The 24,221-nt window shown below is 48.2% G+C and overlaps 8 protein-coding genes across 8 annotated transcripts; 3 read left to right on the forward strand and 5 right to left on the reverse strand.

Annotated features, from left to right (window-relative positions):
* Positions 1–892: 892 nt before the first annotated feature.
* On the forward strand, positions 893–5,584 carry AO090005000136 (uncharacterized protein; the record flags this gene model as incomplete). The annotated part of the gene is made up of 2 exons (XM_023234254.1): positions 893–1,005; positions 2,983–5,584. The coding sequence occupies 2 exons, from the start codon at positions 893–895 to the stop codon at positions 5,582–5,584; spliced, it is 2,715 nt and encodes a 904-aa protein (XP_023088822.1).
* Positions 5,585–6,109: 525 nt separating this feature from the next.
* AO090005000135 (ATP phosphoribosyltransferase) lies at positions 6,110–7,362 on the reverse strand (the record flags this gene model as incomplete). The annotated part of the gene is made up of 4 exons (XM_023234255.1): positions 6,110–6,345; positions 6,412–6,549; positions 6,608–7,140; positions 7,346–7,362. 4 exons carry the CDS (start codon positions 7,360–7,362, stop codon positions 6,110–6,112), a joined length of 924 nt encoding a protein of 307 aa, XP_023088821.1.
* An 806-nt stretch (positions 7,363–8,168) lies between these two features.
* Positions 8,169–11,620, reverse strand: msh3 (mismatch repair protein MSH3; the record flags this gene model as incomplete). Its single annotated transcript, XM_001817195.1, has 3 exons — positions 8,169–9,647; positions 9,700–10,799; positions 10,864–11,620. 3 exons carry the CDS (start codon positions 11,618–11,620, stop codon positions 8,169–8,171), a joined length of 3,336 nt encoding a protein of 1,111 aa, XP_001817247.1.
* Positions 11,621–12,584: 964 nt separating this feature from the next.
* On the reverse strand, positions 12,585–14,393 carry AO090005000133 (uncharacterized protein; the record flags this gene model as incomplete). Its single annotated transcript, XM_001817194.3, has 1 exon — positions 12,585–14,393. The coding sequence occupies one exon, from the start codon at positions 14,391–14,393 to the stop codon at positions 12,585–12,587; it is 1,809 nt and encodes a 602-aa protein (XP_001817246.3).
* A 761-nt stretch (positions 14,394–15,154) lies between these two features.
* On the reverse strand, positions 15,155–16,303 carry AO090005000132 (Rab geranylgeranyltransferase subunit beta BET2; the record flags this gene model as incomplete). The annotated part of the gene is made up of 4 exons (XM_001817193.3): positions 15,155–15,197; positions 15,251–15,375; positions 15,425–16,162; positions 16,220–16,303. The coding sequence occupies 4 exons, from the start codon at positions 16,301–16,303 to the stop codon at positions 15,155–15,157; spliced, it is 990 nt and encodes a 329-aa protein (XP_001817245.1).
* A 3,738-nt stretch (positions 16,304–20,041) lies between these two features.
* AO090005000131 (uncharacterized protein) lies at positions 20,042–21,281 on the forward strand (the record flags this gene model as incomplete). Its single annotated transcript, XM_023234256.1, has 2 exons — positions 20,042–20,570; positions 20,626–21,281. 2 exons carry the CDS (start codon positions 20,042–20,044, stop codon positions 21,279–21,281), a joined length of 1,185 nt encoding a protein of 394 aa, XP_023088820.1.
* A 257-nt stretch (positions 21,282–21,538) lies between these two features.
* On the forward strand, positions 21,539–22,170 carry AO090005000130 (Rho GTPase-activating protein; the record flags this gene model as incomplete). Its single annotated transcript, XM_023234257.1, has 2 exons — positions 21,539–21,929; positions 22,130–22,170. 2 exons carry the CDS (start codon positions 21,539–21,541, stop codon positions 22,168–22,170), a joined length of 432 nt encoding a protein of 143 aa, XP_023088819.1.
* Positions 22,171–23,222: 1,052 nt separating this feature from the next.
* On the reverse strand, positions 23,223–23,963 carry AO090005000129 (ribosome biogenesis protein RRS1; the record flags this gene model as incomplete). The annotated part of the gene is made up of 2 exons (XM_001817190.3): positions 23,223–23,823; positions 23,902–23,963. The coding sequence occupies 2 exons, from the start codon at positions 23,961–23,963 to the stop codon at positions 23,223–23,225; spliced, it is 663 nt and encodes a 220-aa protein (XP_001817242.1).
* Between the last annotated feature and the right edge of the window lie 258 nt (positions 23,964–24,221).

Below are 24,221 nucleotides of genomic sequence, written 5' to 3' on the forward strand. Positions count from 1 at the left end.
AACTTGGTTCTATTCACAGCTATTTTCCGCTCCCAGAAAGATGAAGATCTACATATCTTCCATGGTGAAGAACAGCTGGAAATGCCCCTGAGGTATCCCCTGACGTCATAGGAACATCAGGTATGATGTCGCGTAATCTGGGGTGTTGACGAAAACTCGAATATATAAGAACTGAGGGATGGGTCTCGTAGGGCTTGAAATTATTCATTCTAAGCAGAGACATTCCTCTTGTTTAAAAACATCAATTATCTACAGTCCTACAACATACATTATGAGCAGCACGCAGCCACCTTACTATTCCTCCACCTTCGGTGATCCCACTCAACACCCCAGCTCTTCTCAGCCGATTGGCACTCAGGTTGGAGGCGTTGACCCTAGTGATCCTCGTACTGGACCTGCTCCACACACAGCTGGCCCACACAAGTCCGACATAGCCAACAAGCTCGATCCTCGTGTGGATAGTGATCTGAGCAAGGAGAAGAAGTCAAGCAACGCTGGCGTTGGTGGTGCTGGTGGTGCTAGCGATACCCATACAGGATCTTCTCAGAAGACGGCGGGTCCTCACACCTCGGACACTGGTAATAAGCTTGATCCTCGTGTCGATAGTGACAAGGACAACCGTGCCCGTCACGCACCAGGCACCGCAGCCAGTGATGCTCGTACAGGACCTGCTCCTAGAACCGCTGGACCCCATGAGTCTGACATGGGTAACAAGCTTGACCCCCGTATTGACAGTGACGTAGACAACCGTGCGTCAGGGGCCGTGTCGAGCAACACTCGCGCTGGACATACTCAAAGAACGGCCGGTCCACACGAGTCTGATATGGGTAACAAGCTTGATCCTCGTGTTGACAGCGATAGGGATAACCGAGCCCGTCACGCACCAGGCACCATGGCAAGTGATGCTCGCACTGGTCCTGCTTCAAGGACTGCCGGCCCTCACGAGTCTGACATGGGCAACAAGCTTGACCCTCGCGTTGACAGCGATGTGGACAACCGTGCTCAGTATGCGCCAGAAACCACTCGCAACCGTGACACCTCTCACCTGGCCGGTACTGGAGCCACTACTTCTAGCACTACTGGTCCTCACAGCTCTAAGATTGGCAACAAGATGGACCCTCGTGTTGACAGTGACCTCGACAACCGCGCTCAGTACGCCCCAGGCACTACGAAGACGGGTAACGAAAACCCTTACGCTACGCAGGATACCACCTTCAGCAGCGGTTCCAACGCTGGTCCCCATGAGTCTAAGATGATGAACAAGCTCGACCCTCGTGTGGACGCCCAAACTGGTGACGTGTCTTCCAAGACAACTAGTCAGCCTCATGGCTCCCAGTTCGCGGGTAATACCCATTCTCAATATGGGGCCAATGCCACCGGGCCATCTACCGGAGCCGGGTACGCGTCCAGCGGGGTAGGATACCGACCGGCACAGTCATCTGGCAGCGCACCCGGGTCCAAGTCTGCTCAGAAGGGTGCAGATATTGGTTCCGGTGTGAAGGGAGCTTTTGCTGGCGCTCACGTAAGTGATACAACCGGTTATGCTTGAACAGAACATGACTAACACTTCTCGAATAGGGCATGGGAGAATCTCTCCGCGGCGGTCTTAATGCGGCGGTCGATAAGACATTCGGCCACGAAGAGGGCGTCGCAAAGAACGATGCTATTGCCAGTCAAGGTGAACGAGAGATGCGCACTGGAAACTTCGGCCGAGGCAATGCTTACTGAGTTGACACGGGTTGATTATGGGTTACGACGCTACGACAAATTTGTATTTTAGGAATATGTTCTTTAATTTTCAATTTGTTTATGACCAATGGGGGAATTGAAATTGGTAGTGCAGTTTCTGCATTGAATTGAAAGCTAGTCCATACACCAATGATTATAATCTATGCGGATACGAATACGGACATAAAAATTATCGCTCGTCTGTCTAACAGTAATGCATACATTGCATAGTTTGCATACTCAGGACAAGGTTTTCCCGGAAGTAGCGGAAGTTTCAATATCAGTAACCAGATCTACGTCGATAGATAGAACCAATCAAACGGGTGGGCGGGGGGAACCACCGTTAAATGTGACCGATCCGATCAGGTGCATGCAGAATGACTTCACGAACCAAAACTTCCATCGCTGCAGCTTTGGGACTCGCGATGTAATGATGAACACATTTTTCTTGCATTTTAATATGGCACAACGTGTAGCATCCGACAGTTAAGCAATTTCCACCCTCATGGTAACGATGGATTTGTGGATCCATTTTCCCACATGCCAAACCGTTTTGATTTTTAAGATTTCAAACTATTGCTCAATAAATCGCAACCATGAATAATGATCATCAGAGTAACATGAAAAATCGAAAATAAAAATCTACGGAGAACACTCTTGAAGGAAGCTTCTTCCGGACTTGCCGGAGGCTGTGCAATCACTGTAGTGGGACCTCTTTCTCCTCTTGTTATTTTTATTATCACTTTTTTCCCTCTTTCTCCCAATTCTTATTACACGCACTTCTCCACTGAGAGTAACCATAACTGTGATCAATGATCCATTGAGTGAAGGAACGACCGAGGGAAAATAAGAAAAGAAAGAAAAAAAACAGAAAAAAAGGAACGGTATTGAGATTACTCACGCGGAAGCCACGAACCAAAGTACCCGCTAACAAAGGTTCCGTTTCCTTGGTATCGGCAGTACGAATACGATAACCAACCTGATAAAGCATCAATCCTTTTTGGCTCCATCTCTCGAACATTTTTAGCCCGTTTTATTAGTTCGACTCCAGTTCGACTATTGCCATTAACGCCGTTTTCATGTGATTACTCCTGCAGATTGTTTCTGTTGGAATCATTCTTACTATAATTATTATTGTTATCATTATTATTAGAACATTTCTCCCTTTGCTTATTTCTTTCTTTCCTTATATATATCTTTTCTTATACATCATCGAATTCGCAACCTCACCTTTCCTGCATGCGTGATCCGAAGTTTACCCCCGTCATCCCTCATATTGCCCTCGAATATGGCTGTCCCCGCAGCTCCACCTGCAAGCCATGATCCGGTCAATGCCGCTGGGGAGCCCTCGCAGGCCCTCTCGAGACCTTTAATTGCTGGAAATACCAGCTCTGACAGCGATGAGCCGGTCGTAAACGGTGTGGATGTCGCCCGAGAGGACGAGGCTGCCGGAATGGTCGGTGTCAGCATCAGTCGCGCCCAAAGTCGCATGAAGGCCCGTTCGACTCCGGCGGAGGAAAAGACACGCGCGATGGAACACAATGGGGGCTATTTTGACCCCATTCCAGATACCGACGACTCGAGCGGTCTCTATACCTCTGAGATCACAGATGAACCAGAACAACTACCACAGACCTCGAAACCGGAGACCAGCCAACCGTCAGCTTCATCCCAGAGTGTGGCACATCAAAGCGGAACAGCTTTCTCTAAAGATGGCGCCAACAGTCGCACCAGTTTCACCCGGTCGATCTTGAAAAACGGCTTGCCACTGCGGCCTCGGGCTTGGTCGGGCGATGCCATGAAGAAGTTCCTGCCCGATTTAGGGTATCTTACTAAACGGACGTCCTTGCCTTTCCGCTCTTCGCAAAATCGCTCCCGCAGTCAGACCCTGAAACCTTCCTCGTCAAAGATGGCACTTGACCAGGAGGGAGAGTCTCACGCCAAGCCAAGACGCAGATCTTGGAACGATTCTGACTCGAACAACGGGCTCGTTGATGAGCCAATCTCCGATCTGAAACCCCTTGACGGCGCGACGGCAGCCAAGCATTCGTTTACCCGTCGGCCCAGCGCGACTGTTTCAGGTGCGCCGTTGATGCTTAGGAGATCATCGTCTGATCAATCTTTGTATCTCAGAGCGTCATCCACTGCGTCATCACTCGATCAGCGCCCCCAGTATGAGCATATTCATTCCCAAGTCAACAGCCGATTCAAGGCCATCAAGGACAGTCTACAGGACTCGAGCAGCCGCCTGCTTAGCATGCCTAGTTTGCACTTACAGGACTTGCGGAGTGACTGGGGCTATAAACCGTTCCTTGGAGATGTTACGAATCGGAAAGGCAACAATTACGCCGATGAGCTGCCACCTACGAGTGACGCGCCTCGAGAGCAAGCGCCACCTCCGCGTTCACCGCGAGCTAACTCCAATACATGGCATCCCGTATTGAACGAAGCTATGTCCGAGTTAACTGGTGATGTTGTTATAATGGGGGGCTATCGAGGATCTGTCTTACGTTCCGCCAAACCACCACAGCGTCAACTGTGGGTGCCGATGAAAGTTGGGCTAAATCTTCGCAAAGTGGACCTTGAAGTAGGCCTGAATCCGGAGGATGAGGAGCGCATGGAGGAAACGATTATTCCCTCAGGAGTTCTATCGCATGTTGGGCCGGTTGACATCTGCCGTCGACTGATGAAGCACCTGCGAAAGTCCGAGAATGCCGTCAAAGGTGACCTCCGCGTATGGGATTATGGTTATGATTGGCGCTTGAGTCCACACCTCCTCTCAAAAAAGTTGATCAAGTTCCTGGAGGGCTTACCCTGTAATGCGCCCGGTGTCCCACGCGAGAAGCGGGGTGCTTGGGTTGTTGCGCACAGTCTCGGAGGGTTGATCACCCGCCACGCCGTAAACCAGCGCCCGGAACTCTTTGCTGGCGTTCTCTACGCTGGTGTCCCGCAACACTGTGTCAATATCCTAGGCCCCCTTCGCAACGGGGATGATGTATTGCTCAGTTCCCGTGTCCTCACGGCTCAAGTGAACTTCACCTTCCGGACCAGCTTCGCCCTCCTTCCCGAAGATGGGCACTGTTTCATTGATAAGCGCACCAAGGAAGAATATCGGGTGGACTTCTTCAACGTCCAGGCTTGGGACGAATACCGGCTGTCGCCCGTCATCAACCCAGCCCTCCCGCCCATGACAAACAGGGCCTTCGGCCTCGGAGGTAACTTTGGGAAACGCTTCTCTGCTGTTCTGGGTAGCAAAGATAGCTTGCCATCTGAGGATACACCCGACGACGAGCAACAAGATCCGAACCAGCCCGGTCGCAGCAATCCAAACCCCATTACCGACCCAGCCGAGAAACTAGCCCCGAGCATTGAAGGCGTTGTTGGCCCGACGTCCAACCTCCGCGGCTCATCCAACGTCAAATCCACCACTACTGTTACCATCCCCCGAGCCACAGCCATAACCTATCTCGAACGCACACTCGCCGAAGTCCGTCGCTTCAAGCAAGAACTCGCTTTCAACCCCTCCCACCAATCCAGCAACAGCTATCCGCCTTTCGCAGTTCTCTATGGCAAATCAGTTCCTACCGTCTATGGCGCGCGCATCTCGACGCGCGAACAAATTAAACATCAAGACGCCTACGATGACCTCGCCTTCGCCGCAGGAGATGGTGTCTGTCTCGCGTCCGCGGCAATGCTGCCCCCAGGCTATCGAATCATTAGACATGGCCTGGTGAAAAGCGATCGCGGTCACGTCGGATTATTGGGCGATCTGGAAGGCGTCGGCCAATGTCTTCGGGCTCTAGTGCGCGGAAGACGCGAGGGTGTAGGAATAAACAACTCACCATTATCGACCTGAAGATACCGCTCCTCTCCTCTTCTATATTATCTACCCCTCTGAAGCGATACCCTTTCCCCCCTCTCCTATAGAAGAAAAATCATCCTCATTCTGTCACCTCACACAATAAACCTTTTCAATACTTATTCCTGACAGATATGTCTTGGGATCATGCTCACGATCATGACCATACGAGTAATGACAAAAATTGCATTACATCTTCACATTATCCGAAAGAAAGAGCCATATTTTGCATAAGGTGCTGCGGTACTATATCTGTACATATTTACTGTTTATATAGAAACCTGTATATACATCATATCTATCTGTTACCTTTTTTCTTCTTTTGTAGGAACCGTAACCACATAATCTATATTCATCGCATATAACTGTTCCGAAATCTAAGCAAAAAAAAAAAAAAAGGAAATAGATAGAACCCCTTTTAAAAAGAACCAAGATTGTGATATATGAAACACGCCTTTATGCCAAAAAGAAACGAAGAAAAACCAAGGCATGACAGGACATGATAAAAATGTAAAACCCCCTCTAACCGGTCCGGGAGTTGGCAATGTTCAGGACTAGGATGTCCGTCGCGCCGACCTTGGTCAACTCGTCCATCACGGTGGCGATCTTTTTCTTCTCGACCATCGAGCTGACGGCCACCCAGCCGTCTTCCTCGAGGGCGGTTACGGTTGGGGCGCGCTTGCCTGGGGTGATGCTGGAGGCGGTGGAGAGTTCAGAGCGAGGAATATTGTACTGGCACAGAACGTACTTCTGGGCGGCTGTGGCGAAGGCATGTCAGCAAATATAGGGGCAATGATGGATGAGAGTTACAGAGAGCAACATACTGATGACACCACGGATACGGGAGGTGATGAGTTCGACAAGAGGGTTCTGGGCGTTCCGAGACTTGACGAGAACAGAGGTACTCTCGACAACGGTATCGATGGCCTTAAGACCAGCAGCCTTCATGGTTTCACCGGACTCTGTGCGACGTACATTAGCCTAATCTCCGATTGAGATTGTATCAAGCCATCAACATACCAACAAGGTCGACAATGCCATCGGCGACACCCAATGCGCAAGCGGCTTCAACACTGCCACCAACATACTTGATCTTGGTGGAGAGCTTGCTGGTATCGTCGACGCCCTCGAGCTTAGCGAAGAAGGCCTCGGTGAGGGCCGTGAAGCTGGTAACCACGTTACGGCCGACCAATTGCTTCGCCTCGGTGATGTCACCCTTCTCCGGAACCTGCACCTGCAGCTTGCAGCCTCCGAAACCAAGGTCCATGATCTCCTCCACACCGGAGGTCTCGCCATTCGCCAGCTGTGCATCATGCTCAGCGACCTGGTCGCGACCAGTGATACCGAGGTCGACGCGACCTTCGCCGACGAAGGTGGGGATGTCTGCGGCGGGGAGGAAGATGAGGGCGATAGGGAGGTTCTTCACAAGGGCAATATCGAGGCGGGTCTCGCGACGGAATTGGATGTCAACGCCGGCAAGCAGGTCCAAGGTTGCCTGTTGGAGCCGACCCTCTGTTTTCAGAGATATGCGTGTTAGCTGGAGTTCATGTACCCTTCTAATGAATTTGGCGTAGGAGGGCTACTAGACAAGTTGCGAAAGAGTAGTGGGGTGAGTCATGGCGGGTTACTTGCTTTTAGGGACGGCGAAAAGGAGTCTGCCTTCGAGGCTGGACAGAAATTGTTAGTATGCGGAAGACGTATTCGAAGGCCATTGCCTGTCAGGAGGTCTGCATAGTAGTATAGAAGTAATTGACTCACTGGTTAACGAGATCCATAGCGACGATCAACGGCGCGGGGTAGTTGTTGGAGGGATTGAGAAGGGTGGAGGGAGTCTAGCGGGTAGATTGTATATTATATGCAATGCAGACGGGAAGCAAGTCAGCGCAGGCAATATATGAAGTCTTATACTGCGTAAAATGACTCAGTGGGTGTTTCGCAGGGATGGAGCGAGTTGGGCCGGAGCAATGAACGAAATCGGAGCACCGCAGACTCTGAATCGGTGAACAGGACGGAAGTGGGGGTTGCATGCCTATATCCTCAGGCATCAATACGGCCGTGTGGATCTACAGCCGGTGATGCCCTACGAATCAGGCAATCGGCTAAGCATGCTCTCGATACTAATAATCTGATTGGTTGATTGGTGGACTAATTTTCCTTTGGGTTTTTAGGGAGGACGGCATTTGACGGATCCCCATCGTACTACTAATTAGCCTAAACCGTTCTTTGCGTGCTTGTGCGTAAGTGGCTTTCTGGGTCCTGTACGGAGTGCATCTTAGTAGTTCTTGCTTGTAGGGCTCACTGCAGTGCAGGTCATGAGACAAGACGCGCATATCATAATGGAAGACTTACCATGTCTGGATTTTAACAAGCATCCTTCGCTAATAGTACATGATCCTGAACGTTACTTTATGCAAGAATTGCCCCGGGCTCCTCTGCTTCAGTAGAAACAAGGAGTTAAAAAAATACATTTTACTATGATACATACAATAGTCTATACAACAACGCTAACATGCACTGCTTCAAAATACCAGGTATTGCAACATGATCATGATGGGTCTAACGTTGTTCAACCGTTGTCCGATTATAATTGCTCGGCGCTGCTGATGAGTCGTTCAATTAAACTCTCATCAGCTTTCGCAGAATCAGCTAAGATATCTCCAACCGTCCTCACAAGTCCAGCTAGTCTCCGGCGGTGGATTTTCTGTTCTAGTTCGGCACTCTTCTGTTTAGCCAGCTCGATTAGAGGTGCTGGTAAGTTTGCTAGACGCGCTACGTTTAACCCGTAACTGCGATGCGCCACGCCCTCTCGCACCTCGTAGAGGAAAGTGATTTCTTCTTCGGTTGGTCCCGACTCGGTAAAACGCATGTGCACGTTGCGAAGTTCATGGTCAGGAAACGAGTGTACCATTGAGGAAAGGTGCTGATAGTGGGTAATGAATAGCGTGAGACTTCGGATCGACCGGATCATATAATCGAGAACCGCTTGAGCAATTGCAACACCGTCGTGCGTAGACGTGCCTCGACCCAGTTCATCCAGAATGACAAGTGAGCGAGGTGTCGCTTGTTTTAGGATATCTGCTGTTTCCGAAAGCTCGACCATGAATGTGGATTCACCAGCCAGCATGTTGTCAAAGGCTCCCATGCGGGTAAACACAGCATCTAGCATACCGAGCTTCGCTGACCGTGCGGGGACATAGGAACCAATCTGTCCCATAATGGCTATGAGTGCCACTTGCCGAACATAGCTAGACTTACCACCCATGTTAGGACCTGTAACAAGGAGAGCACGGGTTTTGTCACTATCCAAATCAATGTCATTGGGAACATAGCTGTCTAACAAAAGTTGTTCAACCATGGGATGACGCCCTTGATCAACCTGAATACATGTGTGATTCGTGTACTCGGGTTTCACGTAACCAGGTTGGTTAGCTATAGTCGCGAGAGAAATGAGACAGTCAAGTGTCGCAAGGGACTGTACACTATCACGAAAAGATTGGTAACTGGCGGATATCTCAGCCAGGAAAGTTGCGTACGCCTTGTCACAACCTGCCGCTAAAGCCTCCTTATGCTGATCCCGCTGTCGTAGAAGCCTGATAACTTCTGGGGTGTGGAATCTTGAAACTGCTTTGGTACCAGATATCTTCACCCATGATGCCGGCACCTTTTTGATGGACGGCGACTTGTTCTCAACCGCAATCAAGTATTCAATGCCCGCTACTGTGACATAGTCTACTTTCCTTTTCCCAAGGATCTCGCCAGCTGTGGAGCGATGCTCTTCAAGATCGTGCTCCACGGCGCCAATTCCAAGCTTGTGTTCAGTAATCTCATCTGTCTCCTCCGATTCTCTGAAGAACTCATATTTGTCATCATTTTTCGCTGCATGCATGTTTATTTTATCCAGGAAGCGCACAACATCTTCTAGAATTGTTGGGAGAGACGCGACGGCTTTGCTAATGAGAGGCGACGAGAATCCAGTATCAGCAGGAGACTGGACGCCAGCAAATTCCTGCGCAATCATCTGTAAGGTTTGGAGGAGAGTGAGAAGCTCGGGCCGGGTGCACTGTGAGTTGTTTAGCATTGGTTATCGCGGATTGTGGTGCATCATGGAGTACCTTTCCGTAGTAGACCCTGATTAGGGACTTTTCCAGGTCGGTCTTGATTCTACCAAGCAGACACTTCATTTGTTCTACGAGGGCGACCCTTTCTAAATTTTTCAACTCCTCGACAGCGTCCACTCTTTCTTCAAGCCCCAATTTGTTTAGCAAAGGACGTCCCACCCATTTACGCAGCATTCTTTGCCCAAAACGAGTCTGCGTTCGATCCAACGTCCAGAAAAGACTGCCTTTAGTGGAGTGATCCGTCTGGTTATGATAGATTTCGAGACTGTTCAAAGTATTTGCGTTGAGAAGCATGTGTGACCGAGAGGAAAAGTGTTGAAAATACTTTGTAAGCTGGAAAACGTGCTCCAAGCCGTACTCTGACATATGTTTAATCATGGAAGACAGGCAGATGGTGGCTTGCTCGCTTAGATTGAGCACCTTCTGAAGCAGGCTGCTCGCCTGTACATCATTTGTGGCGTTTACCTTCTTCATCCTCTCCGCGTAAAAGCTCGAAACATGGCTATGTGACTCAGCTGCCGCCGTTTTCGCTTTAGGAGCCCTCTCAACACGAATCTCGTCACCAAAAGCATTAGTCTTGTTACCAGAAAGATGTTGAACAAGCTTTTCCGTGGCTTTTGATAAATCACCAACTATAAGAACCTCACAAGGCGCCAGATGGAGGAGTCTAGTTTCAATCTCGCTTCTCATGAACCCGTCTTCAAACTCATCATACACTATGTCACCTGTTGCTGGCTGAACAGCGACAATCCCCACAAGCACCTTTTCGTCATTTCCCCAGCCTTTTGTGTTTGTCTCTGTAATACAAAGCATATAGCCTGTTGCCATTGAAGTACCAGTGGCTGACATAGATGCTGTAGATCCTTCCAGGCCTTCCATATCATCGATATACGTACCCTTTGTGTAGAGATTGGTGAGTTTGCGTCCAAAGGGCGCATTGCGATTGTCACCAGCAGCTTTAAGGGCAGCAGTCTCCATTTGTCGGACTACTCCGACTTTGTGTCCAGCCGAAACGAGACGCTTGACGTGAACATGCAATCTATGCACCGGTATACTTGCCGATGCAAACCGGTCAAGATGGGCCTCCGAAGGATCTAAAACACTATGAGTCATGGCGAGCAGAAATGAGGTAGGCCGTAAACTGAAACCGACACTTACGTTCATCGAACCTGAATTTTCCAGGGATACAGACAATATTCAGTTCCTTCGCAGCCGTTCTAGCATCCTCGCCAAAGAACCGGAATTTGTATCCCACCTCTACTACCAAAACAGTATCCATATGTTTCCGCTTAATATCGATAACCTGCTTCTCCATAGGAGTAAGCTTGCGCGCGCCTTTCTTTGCCGTGGCCTTCCCTTTAGCTGCAGGGGGTGGAGAGGGTTCGTCATCCTCATCACCCTCGCCAACCTCCTCGGGAACAGCTTCGGGAGCCGTATTTCTGCCAATTCCAATTAGACAGTCTGGCCCACCTAGTCGTCGCACAAACTTCTGATGTAGCCTCTCTCTTTCCTTGGTTCGTTCTTTCGTTTCTCCTTCCGTAGCGGGCGAGCTGGCGAACTTGGAGAGCTCCGTTTTCTGGATACTGTCCGATGGCAGAGGGCGCTCAACGTGTTTTTCTTTTGGAGTTTCGATCGTGTTTTGTGAATGTGAGCCGTTTGTTCTGGCCCGCTTCGACGCCGGAGCTACTACATCATCCTCGTCGTCATCCACGTTGTTTGACCGAGTACCACCATTCTCCCTTAAACCTTCTTCCTGTTTTGCAACCTCCTCCCTTTCTTCATCTCGCTCCTCCTTTTCAAGAACATCATTCGAAATGCTTTCCTGCGAAAGTTGTGGCTTCTTTGTGAAAAAGCTTGAGATGGTCGGTTGTTTTCGCTTCAAATTTGAAGATGACGGTTGAGAAGATAAAGGCATCGTTTACTGCCCGGGTGTTTTTATAAGCCACATAGACTTCAACACAGGCGCTCTATTACGTGATACTCCAAGAAGAAATAAGATACAACGAGATGGGCGAAACGTAGTAATGGATCAGCGGCCAAGGAAGAGGTGGCAAAGGAAGCTCTCGGCAATAGGTTTTCGTAAAAAGCATTCGAAATAGGTTTAGTAAACAAGTATTGGATACCAGGATATCATGCGGCCATTAGCGGTTGACAGCCCCGCATAGTATTAACGTCTCGCCGCTTCAGGAACAATTTGAGCGCAAGGTCTAACAAGTTCCTTTGCACGTCCGCGGCTTCGAAGCTTAACGCGTAAAAAGACGCGGTAACCGTGTTGCAATTTACTTTAGTCGACTACTTAGGTTAGTTCGATCGTAGACTCCATTGCTTATCTAATCAGGGACGAACGTACGTAGTCACTGAAGTACTACTACGTGACAAAGTTAGGAGTTGGCAGGTCAAGATGGTGACAAAATAACACTAATTATATATGTGAGGCATAATTATACATTTGATAGTTGAAATGGCGTATGAGTAGGTACTGATGCCTCACCCAGCCATGTGCATCGAGCGCAATGAATCACTATTTCATGCTTTATAGAACGTCGGCTATAATTATACGCAGGCAATTTCAGCGCAGGTCTTCATCTCTATGCAGCAGTGACACTGTTCTTGATAATCCCTTCGTTGAATCCTGCTTGATGGTACGCGAAAAGTCGGCTTGGCCAAGATACAACGACGGTGCGTCGTGATAGCTGGAGCGTACAACTCCTTAATACTCAGGTCCGGCCCGTAGGTTCAAGGCGTTTAATGTTTTGGATCTCACAAAATGGCTTTCGGGCCGATTATACCGTAAAGCGGGCTTGTGGTATAGAGAACAATCAGAATGCAAGCAGTAATCAAGAGTGCAGTAAGAAAAGAGGGTATAAAAATGACAAATCCTAGGAGGAGCTCCCATCCAAATATAGTCGCTCAAAATCATCTTCTTCGATATCAGAAATTGTCGCCTCAGGGGACGTTACGCGCGTCGCACCCTGAAAAGAGAGGCCGTTGCTGGTGTCCATGGTGTATATAGGATTCTCTTCAGCTGACAATTTTGGAAATGAGGCTGCTAGCGGATTATAAGAATATCCTACATGACTATCATGCCCATCAAACATGTTTAGCTCGATGCGTTGGCTATCGCCGAAAAGAAACTGTGGTGGATAACCAGTATCACTGGCTAGATGTCGCTTGATGACGGGAGAGTGCCAACCCACAAGAGGATCGATTCGGCCGTGAGCATCTAACAGCGGTTCGATATTCTCTTTGTCCGTGGTAAAACGACAAAGCCTCTCTGCAAATTCTGAGATATAATTGCTGGAAAGTACCGAGTTAGGAGTGCGAGTGGCCATAGCTTCTTGTTGCAGGAAGAGTGCATCAGAAGGTGCAACTAGACCGTGTTGCAACCCATCACCACAATGTTGGTCTGGAATATTTTCGTTTGGTGTGTCACAAAAGATCTTCAGCCCATGGCGCGCCCTAGGCTCATGCCCATTGAATGTCAAAGCGAAGTCATCGGCACTCTCTCCATGAACTACTTGATTACCACCATAAGTTGGCACTTCTGTCGAGGTGGGCCGCGTGAAATTGGAATCTCCATGGTCAAAATCCTGCCCAGCAGTGATCGGGACACGTTTAACTGCTTTCTTCTTTCGCTTCCTGTCCCGTCCACGTTGAAGGTTAGCGTCGGTTTGAGAGAGAGCACGTTTCGAACGAGTTGATCTCCGCCTTGGTATGGGTGTTTCCCCCTTCAGAGGACTGCATTCCTCTACATTTCCAGAGATCACACGCTGTTTTCGTAAAATTCCTGTAGGAGAAAATATGAGTTCTGTAGGCTCGACGCCCATGGACGTCTTCTCCATCATCCTAAGAGCACTTTCATCCTTCTTCTGATTGCGTTTGCGCCTCATTTGCTCGGTGGCCGAGTCGAAAATATCCATTCCAGGCCAAAGAACCCCTTTGAGTCTGGCAATCTCATCCACCCTTTCCTTATCCACTTCGCTCTCAGCGTCGTCAACAAAGGTATCGTAACTTAGATGCCGATTTAGTAACTGCGAGGCCATTTGCGCTGTGTGTCCCAGCGTTTTAGACCAACTAGGAGTGCATTCCAAGACGGAGGCTCCCTCATCGTCTGGACTGAACACACGCTCTTGCTTCCACTGGTAGGCAGCGGCTTCTGTGGGGATTTGAGCACCAGACGTAGGGTGCAATAGATGGCTCGACTCTGCGTTTGCATGCATACCAAGCTTTGGAGAAGCAACCGCAGCGACGCAGTCCGCAGAGACGGGCGTGCCTCTGTCGCTAGTATCATGCTCCATATTCACACCTGATGTAACAAGGCGTGGATCTAAGTAATCAGGAAGCGCGTTGTCATGTGGCGAGCGTACCGGCACTGGAGGACTTTTGTACCCATGATCTTCCTTTACAGGACACCTCTTGTCATGAGGTGCAGCCTTTCCTTGGATCCTTTTCCTGCGAGCATCTTTTGAGGCTAATCGGTCAGAGAGCAACTTCGCAAGATTGTTGGCCTTGTACCATCGGTCGTACTCGTCAAGGAGGATAACGGCCTGGGGTTCTTGATGACTGCGGACTTGTAATTTGAAGTAATGAGAAAGATGAGCCTTGGATGAAACGTGAGTCAATAAATGGGACACATCACTGAATTTGGGTTTTTTTGGGGCATATGTTGCACAAAAGTGCAGCTGCATCCATCGTAGATGACCTGGAAGAAAAGTGAAAGAGCCAATTAGGACGAGATCAAAGAAGGCAACAGGTTAGAGCTGCCAGGTGCAAGTCGTTGCATGCATAAAGCCTAAACAATCCAAGTACTGGGCGAAAAGCCAATATAGAAAGACTGGCCCTCGTGGCGCACATTAGACATCCCTTATGAACTGGGGTAGTCGCGGTAAACAGAGAATATCAGAAGACTTGCCCTGCAGAATCGAAAACTGCTAGGGCAGGTACTAGAATGGGAGAAAAGACATATTCTTTTCCGCATGAGCAACTAGAGAAGGAACTCCTCATAAACTTCTAACTGGGCAGGCACCTGCTTGAATACGACTAGGCCGGACAAGGCACTGTACCGTGACCTCCAGGTTCTAGTGATGTGCCTGGACTCTGAAGTACTCCGTACATATGATAGCACTTACTACCGAAAATAGCATCAAGGGCGTCAGGCAAGAGTCAATGGATAAGAGTGGGAACTCCAAGTCATCAATTGTGCAATTTGAGCTCACATTAATAAAAGATAAAAGACACTGCTACCATTATGGGTTACATAATATGAATGTGCCACTGTGTCTTAACAACCTTTCAACAGGTTATTGTGAGGGGGTATGAAGCGGAAATAAGTCACAGTGCCAATCATTCTTCTCCTGCCTTGTATCCCATGATCCATGAAGTAGAGGCAAAATGGGTTATTAGATTGCAGGAGGTGCTAACTACGAACAATCGAGTAAAGAAGCAGTTGTCACTTCGATAAACACTTTGTTGTTATTGCTTTCGGCATACAACTAGCCATCGTTAGCGCCCCTGTGAGCACTGGAACTTGAAGAGGGTAACTCACTAGACAGGATCTACTTCTTCGACGCCGTCATACCCCAGGAGACTCAACCCAGCGAGGGCGAAGTGTGTATGAAAAACGTCGACCATATTACCAGGCCGGTCTCCAAACCCACCATTCTCCGGGTCCTAGTTCGGATTAGAAACACAACCTATAGCCAATTCGAATGGAACTAACCTGGCAACGCAGGATGAATGCGGCAAGCTTGTCACCATTAATCCAGTGAAGCTTGTCAATCATGGCCAAGCTGGCTCCAACCCACCAGCTATAGCATGCATCTTCCAGCTTCTCCGGACGTCCGTTGAAGCCTCCATTATCCACCTGTCTTTCGCTGAGCCAACCACCCAAGCGGTCCTTGTTAATCAAGTCCAATCGCCCGGCGATCGCCAAAGCTCCTACACAGGTGAAGACCTGTCCAGAGTGTGACTCTGCACCAGGGTGGATGCCGTAGCCTCCGTCCAGGTTTTCACATTCCTGGATATAGGCAACGGCTTTCGGGACATCAACAGTATCCAGGAGGCCTAAAAGTGACAATGCATTGAACGCACCATACAAGAACCGTGTGTCCAACTCACCCCACTCGTCACCCATAAACGAGCCGGTTTTCTCGTCCTGTAATCCAGCAATGAAAGACCCAACTTTCTGTTTGCCTCCAAGACCACGCTTTTCCAGTTCACCCACTGCATCCAACATTACAAGGATTTGGACAGCAGAGACAGTGTACAGCATATGAGCGTCATGTCCAGGTGCAGCCCCAAACCCACCATTTTCACGCTGACAGGAGAGGACGAAATTGATTGTGTCTTCACGAGGCAAGGCTTGAGGACAGCCGAGAAGATGCAAGGCTGTTAAGCCCCAGTAGACTCCATTAAGTCGAAGATGCTCTGTGAGCCAATATTCAAGCTCATCCCTCCTCTAGCATCACCTGTCAACCATCTTTCCCATCGTTAAAAGATGGTAAGAATGACGCACGCTATCCAGATTCTTGATGTACTCTACGTGTTTTTGAACACATAGGTACTGGTCAGATTGACCAGCCCCCGAGACTGGGGACATAATTTACGCGGGGATAGTGTCAGTTAGTTGCTCAGTCACTAGCACAAAGCCAGCTAGCTTAGGGTATAACAACGGGCGGCTCAACGTCCAGGCAGCCAGGCCTTGGTTAAGGGTTTTAAGGGAGGGGCCACCTAAAACAAATAAAACAAAATATATGACAATCAAGACAGCACTTCACAGGCTATGCCAAAAGTAAGCCACGCATGGTCTTTGGAAAACAAGAAAGAAAGGTTAATTTCCAGGGTGCCGTCTGCCTGTAGCGTCTATATCAGACGAGGGCAAGACAAAAACCACTGATAAACGTGCAACTCTTTCGGCAAGCTAGTGAGATTCGGGAGGTGAAAAGGGAAAAAAGCTTTTTGGACGAGTGTGGTCGGGTACCGAGGGCTTTCCACCACGTGACTTAGTGTCACCAGCTGAACCGCCGGCGCATAAGCGGGGCCATGTTTCAGACAGTCTTTTGGGTGGGATCGCCAGGGCGGGCGGCGGTGTGAATGGTAACCCCTGAGCGCTTACGGTTTGCCCCTGGGTCCCTGCTTTTCCTCAGTTAATACTTAGTGTTCGGTGGCTGCTGATTCTTTTTTGGTCGTTCAACTCTCGATGTGGTTTTATTGGTAGTAGGTCCGTGTTGATCATGAAATAAAACAATATACATGCTGATGGTACTTGTTCATCGTAGTAATAATAGTAGTCCGGTTTTAGTTCTTGGATATTTTACGGAGAAGTGGTGACTGAGTGAGTACAGAAGCGGATCCTGGTTCAACACAATGGATCATTCCCACGTGTACTGTATTGTGCCCATTTCAGAATACAATTTAAAAGTTATGTACATACGGAGCACTACTAAACTAAGTACAATGTAAAGTATGCCATTGATAACACTTATAGTACTCCAGAGTAAGTTAGTAACTAGTTAATGAACCAATAATATATATCTTCTCCACTTTTATTATCAGCTTTATTAATGGTGTAGAGTACGGGAATGTACGGAGTTCTCCGTGTAAAAAGAAAGGAAAGGGAGCGAAAATCGTTCAATGCATAGAGTACGGAGTACGTAACGGGCAAAGTTATGGGTATCTTTGAATAGATGGCAGGTTTCAGCATTCCAGCAATCCAGCAATCCGGCAATTATTACTTTTCCCTTTTCTCTTTTTACTTTTTGCTTCTTTTTGCCTTTTCTTTTACTCTATTATTTAGGCAAATGAAGACACCTGGCGGGGCCTTGCCTATATATGTGCCTATTTTCCATTCTTATTCTCTGGCACAAATTACTTTTTATATCATCCCCACTAGCGGTATCACGATGTCAGGTGTGAACCGTGGTAACAAGTCCACTTGAAGCTCAGAAGGATCAGCCGATACTTGAAAAATGGGACTACATATTTTTTTCTCTCATTCTTATCCCTCATGGACTAACCTGTTCGGTGCAAACATTCAGATGTTGCAACACAAGTGTAAAGAGAATGATGAACGACCAGGACAGATGATTTGACTTTTGAAGTGTATTGGTGGTAACTGGTAGTCAAGCCTACTTAATACACCCTAGTGATGCTATGACCGTCTCCGCGCCAGGCACCTCGTTCGCGTAGAGTCCAACCGCCGTTGATTCGCCCATGCCATGGAACGGCGCCCCAGCGGGATATCCGGTCAACCAATCCATTGCTGCAACTACTCTATCTTCGTCAGAGCGTACATCATCCCGCCCAAGGCACCAGCTGCCAGGCCCGATCTTTTAAGCCAATCAATGACACCATTCCATTATTTGGATGGGTCTTCCCGATCTTTCGGTGTATACCCTTGTACACATTCAACTCCTATACACCATGTGTTCCTCTGCATAATCTATTAGGGGGCTATGGTAAGCCACAGAACACGATCAGGTATGACCATCTATATGAGTCTACTGACTAGGTAGCCCTACAATCTTACTAGGGATCATCCGAGTCATGATTACGAAAGTAGACCAGATTATATTATTAAACACAATGTATCTTCCAATGACCTGAACAAGTTCCGATACTTCAACTAGCTCGATCATCGGTCGGTGGGTTAGACCAAACGTCACCCTCCACACAAGAAGCCAATTCTCTCTCTTCCTTTTATTTTATCTATTTCTAATTTTTGCCCCCGTCCTCTTGATTTGGCTCATACGGTTACTTTCCAACACTAGCCAGGCCTAGGGTATATCGTAAACTCAGAAATATGAAAAAATTAAGACGAGAGGAGGAAGGGATCTACTGTATAGGACACTTGAGGACTCCGTACATATCTTCTGCCGCGTCTCTCACGGAAATCCCATCGGTGCACTAGATACAAATAGGCTTTTCCATAGCGCTCCAAAAAGCCACGCAGTAGCAATTTCTGGAGCCTTGCACAACGCCAGCTCCACTATCAGTTCGCCCCTTAAAGAACGGAGGCTTCTTAGCCTGACACACTGCCGCGCTTGCATAACGCTGTCAAGGAATGTGTCGTCGAGTCTGAGCACTTACAGAACCGTGCGAGAATCACTCTCTGGTGTCAAGGCTTTTGACGACCAAATCCATACAACCAATCTCCTTGGAATTTCCATAATTAAGAAATCACTTACTATTCTCTCTTTTCTATTCATCTCGATCTCTCTTCAGTGTTAAATTCCTTTTCCTCTTTTTATTTTTATTTTTATTTTTTGGTGGCCTTCTGTCCTCACTTTTAACAATTCCACGATAGCACGCTAGTCGCTCCTCTCTTTACCGACCGCCCTCTGAACGCCGCTCCGCAGCCCAAGGGTAAAAAAAAAATAAAACCAAGGGAAAAAAAAAAATTCAGGACAGCAGTACTGAGTTCATCTGCGACCAAGGAATTTACAAAGAGTACCGCTGGGCAAGAGACGGGTGTGGATTGACAAAGAAATTCAATCAAGAAGGTCCAATTCCTAATATGAGGGGCTGCGCATTCTGGTATGTTTTAAGGTGTTAAGATACCCTCATCTGCTCCTGATGGTAGGATGGTCATGAACTCAATCGACTGTTCTCTCCTATAAACACATGATAAAATCACCTCGAGACTCTCGCTCTCTCCCTTCTTCTTGACGCATACCAAGGGGTAAACCATGACAATGTCAGCCTTCGTGATGGCTTCATGCATTCATAGCCCCCCCTTCCCCTTCTTTATCGACGCTCCTTACCGTTAATTGCTGCACGCCACTCTTTCTTCCTATCTCTTTAATGCAAAGCCATCTTTGTTTCTGGCCTGGATCGCTAACGACCATGCAACTATTTCTTAGACGCGGTCGCTCTGAGATATTCTCCTGTTCCACGTACGATCATTGTTTGCTTTGACAGCGTTTTCGACACCGACATTTAGGAAACTTATTGGCAAGGCTGGTCCCGTTGCAGTCGGTGTATTTACCGTGCGATCTCTCTCGATATACTCCAAGAATACATGGGGCATCACCTCCTCCTGAAAGAAGGGATAAATTTAGGATATTCTCGCCCTAAAGATTTAGGAAGAGCCAACTTTTTTAGAACAAGGGTAGGTTCTAGAATCTGGGGTCTCTCGGTTAGTCTGTTTCAGCATCCCAAAAATACCCCCGATTAACTAGAAACTTACGTGCATTCCGTGCTAACATATGATTTTGTGAGTAATAGGTCAATCTTTTTTTGTACCTTCAGCATCCAGTTAGCGCTTGGTGTATCGCTTTTGCCGGCTCCCCTTGACAATTTGTCCACGCCGCTATCTGACCCGCGATCAACGTCTAAGATGCCGTCTAGACAGTCCTGTATTCCGAATTTAGATCTCAGCCCTTCCACTCTCCAAATAAGCGCAAAGACTACGTCCCCACATACACCTGGTGCAAGCTCAGATGGACCCAGTCCCCTGACGCCGCGATCACCCAAATCTTCCTCAAGTTCAACGTTCTTCAAGGGCACCACAATCCGCTCTGTCACACAAGAATCGAATAGCAAAGCAAATAGCCCAATCCTACCAGTCTCCCCCGGCCTCACCGCAGAATCACCTACTCAAGGCGTCACGGCCATTCCTCAGTACCCTCCCTCGCCACGAGATTCCCCCAAGCATAGTCGTGACCCTTCGCGTTCGTTCTTTGCGAATTTAAAGGCGCCAAAGGTTTCTCACAGGGCTCAGAGGTCGGACAGTTCGGGAAATTCGGGCGACAAGCCTAGAAGCCGTGGCAGTTCTAGAGATCGCAGAACACAAATATCATCAAAGCTGTACGAGTCAACTCCGGACCTTCCCGGTGCCATTGAACGTGCGGCGCAACAAGAGAACAGTACGTACACAGTCATGTCTGTCGCTCCGTTGAAACCTACTGACACACCTTCTAGACAGTCCTTCTTCCGACGACAGACACACGCAACAAGCGGAAATCAAACGAGTTGGGACGGAGTCTGAGTCTGGTCATACTCTAAAAAAGAGCAAACCGCGCTTTGCCAATCTCCTTTCTCGCTCTCGATCAATCAGATTGGACGACTCCTCCGTGAACAGGATTGCACATAGGCGTCCGTCAACCAGCCTTATGAGACTTGAAGAAAGCGCCAAGAGGGAGGCGCAAACACCCCCGAAAGCAGCAGAAGTCAAGCCCACAGGGAACCCTCACGTCCGCAGTCATACAATCGACCGTCTTACGGACGTCAACAGCGGCTCGATACGGAAGGATAGATATGGCGGGTCGATGGTACCTTCCGCTTCCCTGAGTCAAGTATCAGGCGCCTCGGCAGCGCTGTTCAATAATATCAAGCAGTCCTCGAGTGGTGCTGCGGATCGAATTGGCAAGGCAGGCAAGGGATTTTTTGGGAAGATCACCCGGAGTGGCAGTACTAATGAGCGGGAACTCATTAATGATGACAACTATGTCTGCTCCGTGATCAATTTGCCGCTTATTGAACAAGCCCGTCGAACTCGTATCGCGAAGCGGCTTGAGGATTGTAAGGACAAGACTGAGTTTTGGATGCCAGCTTTGCCGTATCGTTGCATTGAGTAAGTTTGCACGCAATCCCGTTCGGATGGGTAAGTTACTGACGTTACATCAGCTACCTCAATTTTAAGGGCTGTGAGGAGGAAGGACTTTACCGTGTTCCGGGTAGCGGAAAAGAAGTCAAACATTGGCAACGGCGCTTTGATACTGGTAAGTCAACTGGGTAGATCTCTGCGAACTAAGCGTCTTTTAACATTCATCCAGAGCTTGACATCAACCTCTTCGATGTATCGGACCTCTATGACATCAATACAATTGGTTCCATGTTCAAAGCTTGGCTGAGAGAATTACCCGATGAGCTTTTCCCCAAAGAAACACAAGCCATGATCGCCGAGAAATGTGAGGGCGCAACCACTGCTCCACAGATGCTCAAAGATGAGCTTTCAAAGCTACCCCCATATCATTACTACCTTCTCTTCGCCATCACATGTCACTTGAATCTTCTGCATTCCTATGTTGATCAAAACAAGATGAGCTACCCCAATCTCTGCATCTGCTTCCAACCTTGCATGAAGATAGATGCCTTCTGTTTTAACTTTCTTGTCTGTGATTGGAAAAACTGTTGGCAGGGCTGCTGGACAGAGAAGGAATATCTTGAGATCGAAAAGGGAATGGACGAAAAAGAAAGATTAGCGCATACAAAACAGGATACTGGTGCGAGTTTTCCACAACCCACGAGTTTGGAAGAGAGAGCTATATCTTCATCTGGTAGTAGCCAGCCTTCCATTCAAGAGCAGCCTTCTCGTCCTGAGACAGCTAAAGCCCGCAAGAACAGGCCCAACAACATTGAGACTGCACATACTAGGAGTATTTCCCAGCTTCCTGAACTAGGGCCTCCGCTGTCTCCTATTCAGATATGAGAACGCCCCAGTCGAAAACCACCGTTCAGTTTTGATGGGTTGAGCCCTTCATTCCGTCGATATGAGCCTTCTATATTTTCTAAACGGTTGGCGCACATACAATCCGGCATTGCACATTTGAGCTCTTCGACCAGGCTGGCCCGCGCATCTCTCAGTTTGTTTTAGACTTGAGACCTGAGAATTGCCACTTCAAAGTCTCGGACTGGATCCGCACTGCAAGCGTTATTCTCCTTACTCCGAACCTGAATCTTCGCAATCTTTTTCTATCTTACTTTAATCAATCTTCCGGACTGTTTTGCTTCATTTATGTCTGTTTGCTTCTAGCCATTTTCGCCCCTTTCTTATATCAGTGTGCATGTCTGGCGCCTCCGGAGTCCTTTGATTATCAAACTCTACCCTATCTCTTGTTTGGCTTGTACAAATTCGGATTGTTCTTTCTATCATCTGATCATGTTGTCCTCCAAATTTTTTTTATGTTATTTTTCCATTACTTTTATTTATTTTTTTTTTATTGGTTGTCTCCCTTTTCTCGTTCTATCATTGCGTAGCTTTTGGCGTGTATTTGCCCCAGGCAGCTACAAATCCGCATGGATGTATTTTTTGCTCTTGACGTTTTTATACATTCGTTGATTCCCCACATAGGAGCTTGTTTGGTACCTTACCCTTATGGTTCATTCTTAACTGCATGTTTCTGGAGTGCTATGCTGGTACATACTTTGTAACATAGATCAATGATTAAACCATACGTCACACTGAGAGAATCTGATGAAATAGCAAATGCTTCCTATTGCGTTACAAGAATGAGGTTCTAGGTATAGAGCCGCAGAAATATGCTAGCAGAATATACATGAGTTGTTCTCGGGCACTAGGCAAGGACAAAGAATAAAAAGTGTTGAAAATCCGACACAGCTGCTTTACTTTTTGAGCCCAAATGGCAGCAATCCATTCAGGCAACATGAGACATCAAAGACCGGCGACTCCAATCCAAACGCCTGATAAGCCCAGTATTCCAGACAAATAAAGAGTTGAGGAATTTGGTCAAAGCCCAACGGAAGAGCCTTGATTAGCAAGTTGCACAACTCATCTCTTAACCACCACCCGACTTCCTGGATTTCCGTTCATTGTTCCTCATCTTCCTTTCGTTTCGTCGTATCCTCTCCTTACGCTCAGCCCGCGACATCCCACGAATCGAGCTTCCCTTAGCCGCAGCTTCCTCCTCTTTCTTCCAATCCTTCTCATTTACTTCAACCAACCAATCCTCATCCGACTTATTCTTTCCCTTATAACCCCAACGAGGAACCCACTCGCCCTTCTCTTCATCATAGACCAGCTTCTTCCGGCGCTCCTTCTCAGCAAGTCCAGCACCAGCCTTGCCACTGAATCTGCCAATGCCCTTCTTGCGCGCGAAAAGTTCCCACTTGGTGGGTGGCTTGGGTGTCGGCAGGGGCTTATGTCTGGGAAGAACAGTTGTGGGAGCAGGAAGCGTCAGGAGCACACCTTGTTGTGAGGAGGTAATAGGACAAGTAGTGAGAAGTTGGTTGAGGAGAGACTGCACACCATCGCGGGCGGTGGCCTTCAGAGAGACATTTACTGGTTCGGACCGAGAGATTTCAAGAGGGTTGGGGTCATTCGCGAGGAGATGGCCGAGATCAAAAGTGTATGGAGTAGGTTTGGAGACTGTAATGGGCCTGCAAATTGCCATTGCAATTAGTATACCTCGTACATACGATCTATACATCGACCGACTACTATAGATAGCAACTCACAATCTCTCGGGCTTTGATTTCGATGCCGCGGAGGCAGCTGTCGTTGTTGCGGTTTCCGACATTGTCAGGCGCACCTCAGTTGAATCCAGTGAGGTATTATATGCACTAGAAAAAAGTACGACAGGTTTGTAAGATTGACTAGCCGCTAGGAAAACTGAAGCGGAAAAAAAAGTTGGTTGATAAATTTTGGGGAGCCGCTTTAAGATGAGCACAATATTGACAGACCGCCTTCGGAGTTGGGCTTGCGGCAACTACACTAAACTCGAATAGGTAATCTGAGGAATCTTAGTTGAAGTTCCAAATTGTGCTCCGAATTTCAA

Source organism: Aspergillus oryzae, chromosome 1 (genome assembly GCF_000184455.2).
Source record: "Aspergillus oryzae RIB40 DNA, chromosome 1".
Lineage (NCBI taxonomy): Eukaryota > Fungi > Ascomycota > Eurotiomycetes > Eurotiales > Aspergillaceae > Aspergillus > Aspergillus oryzae.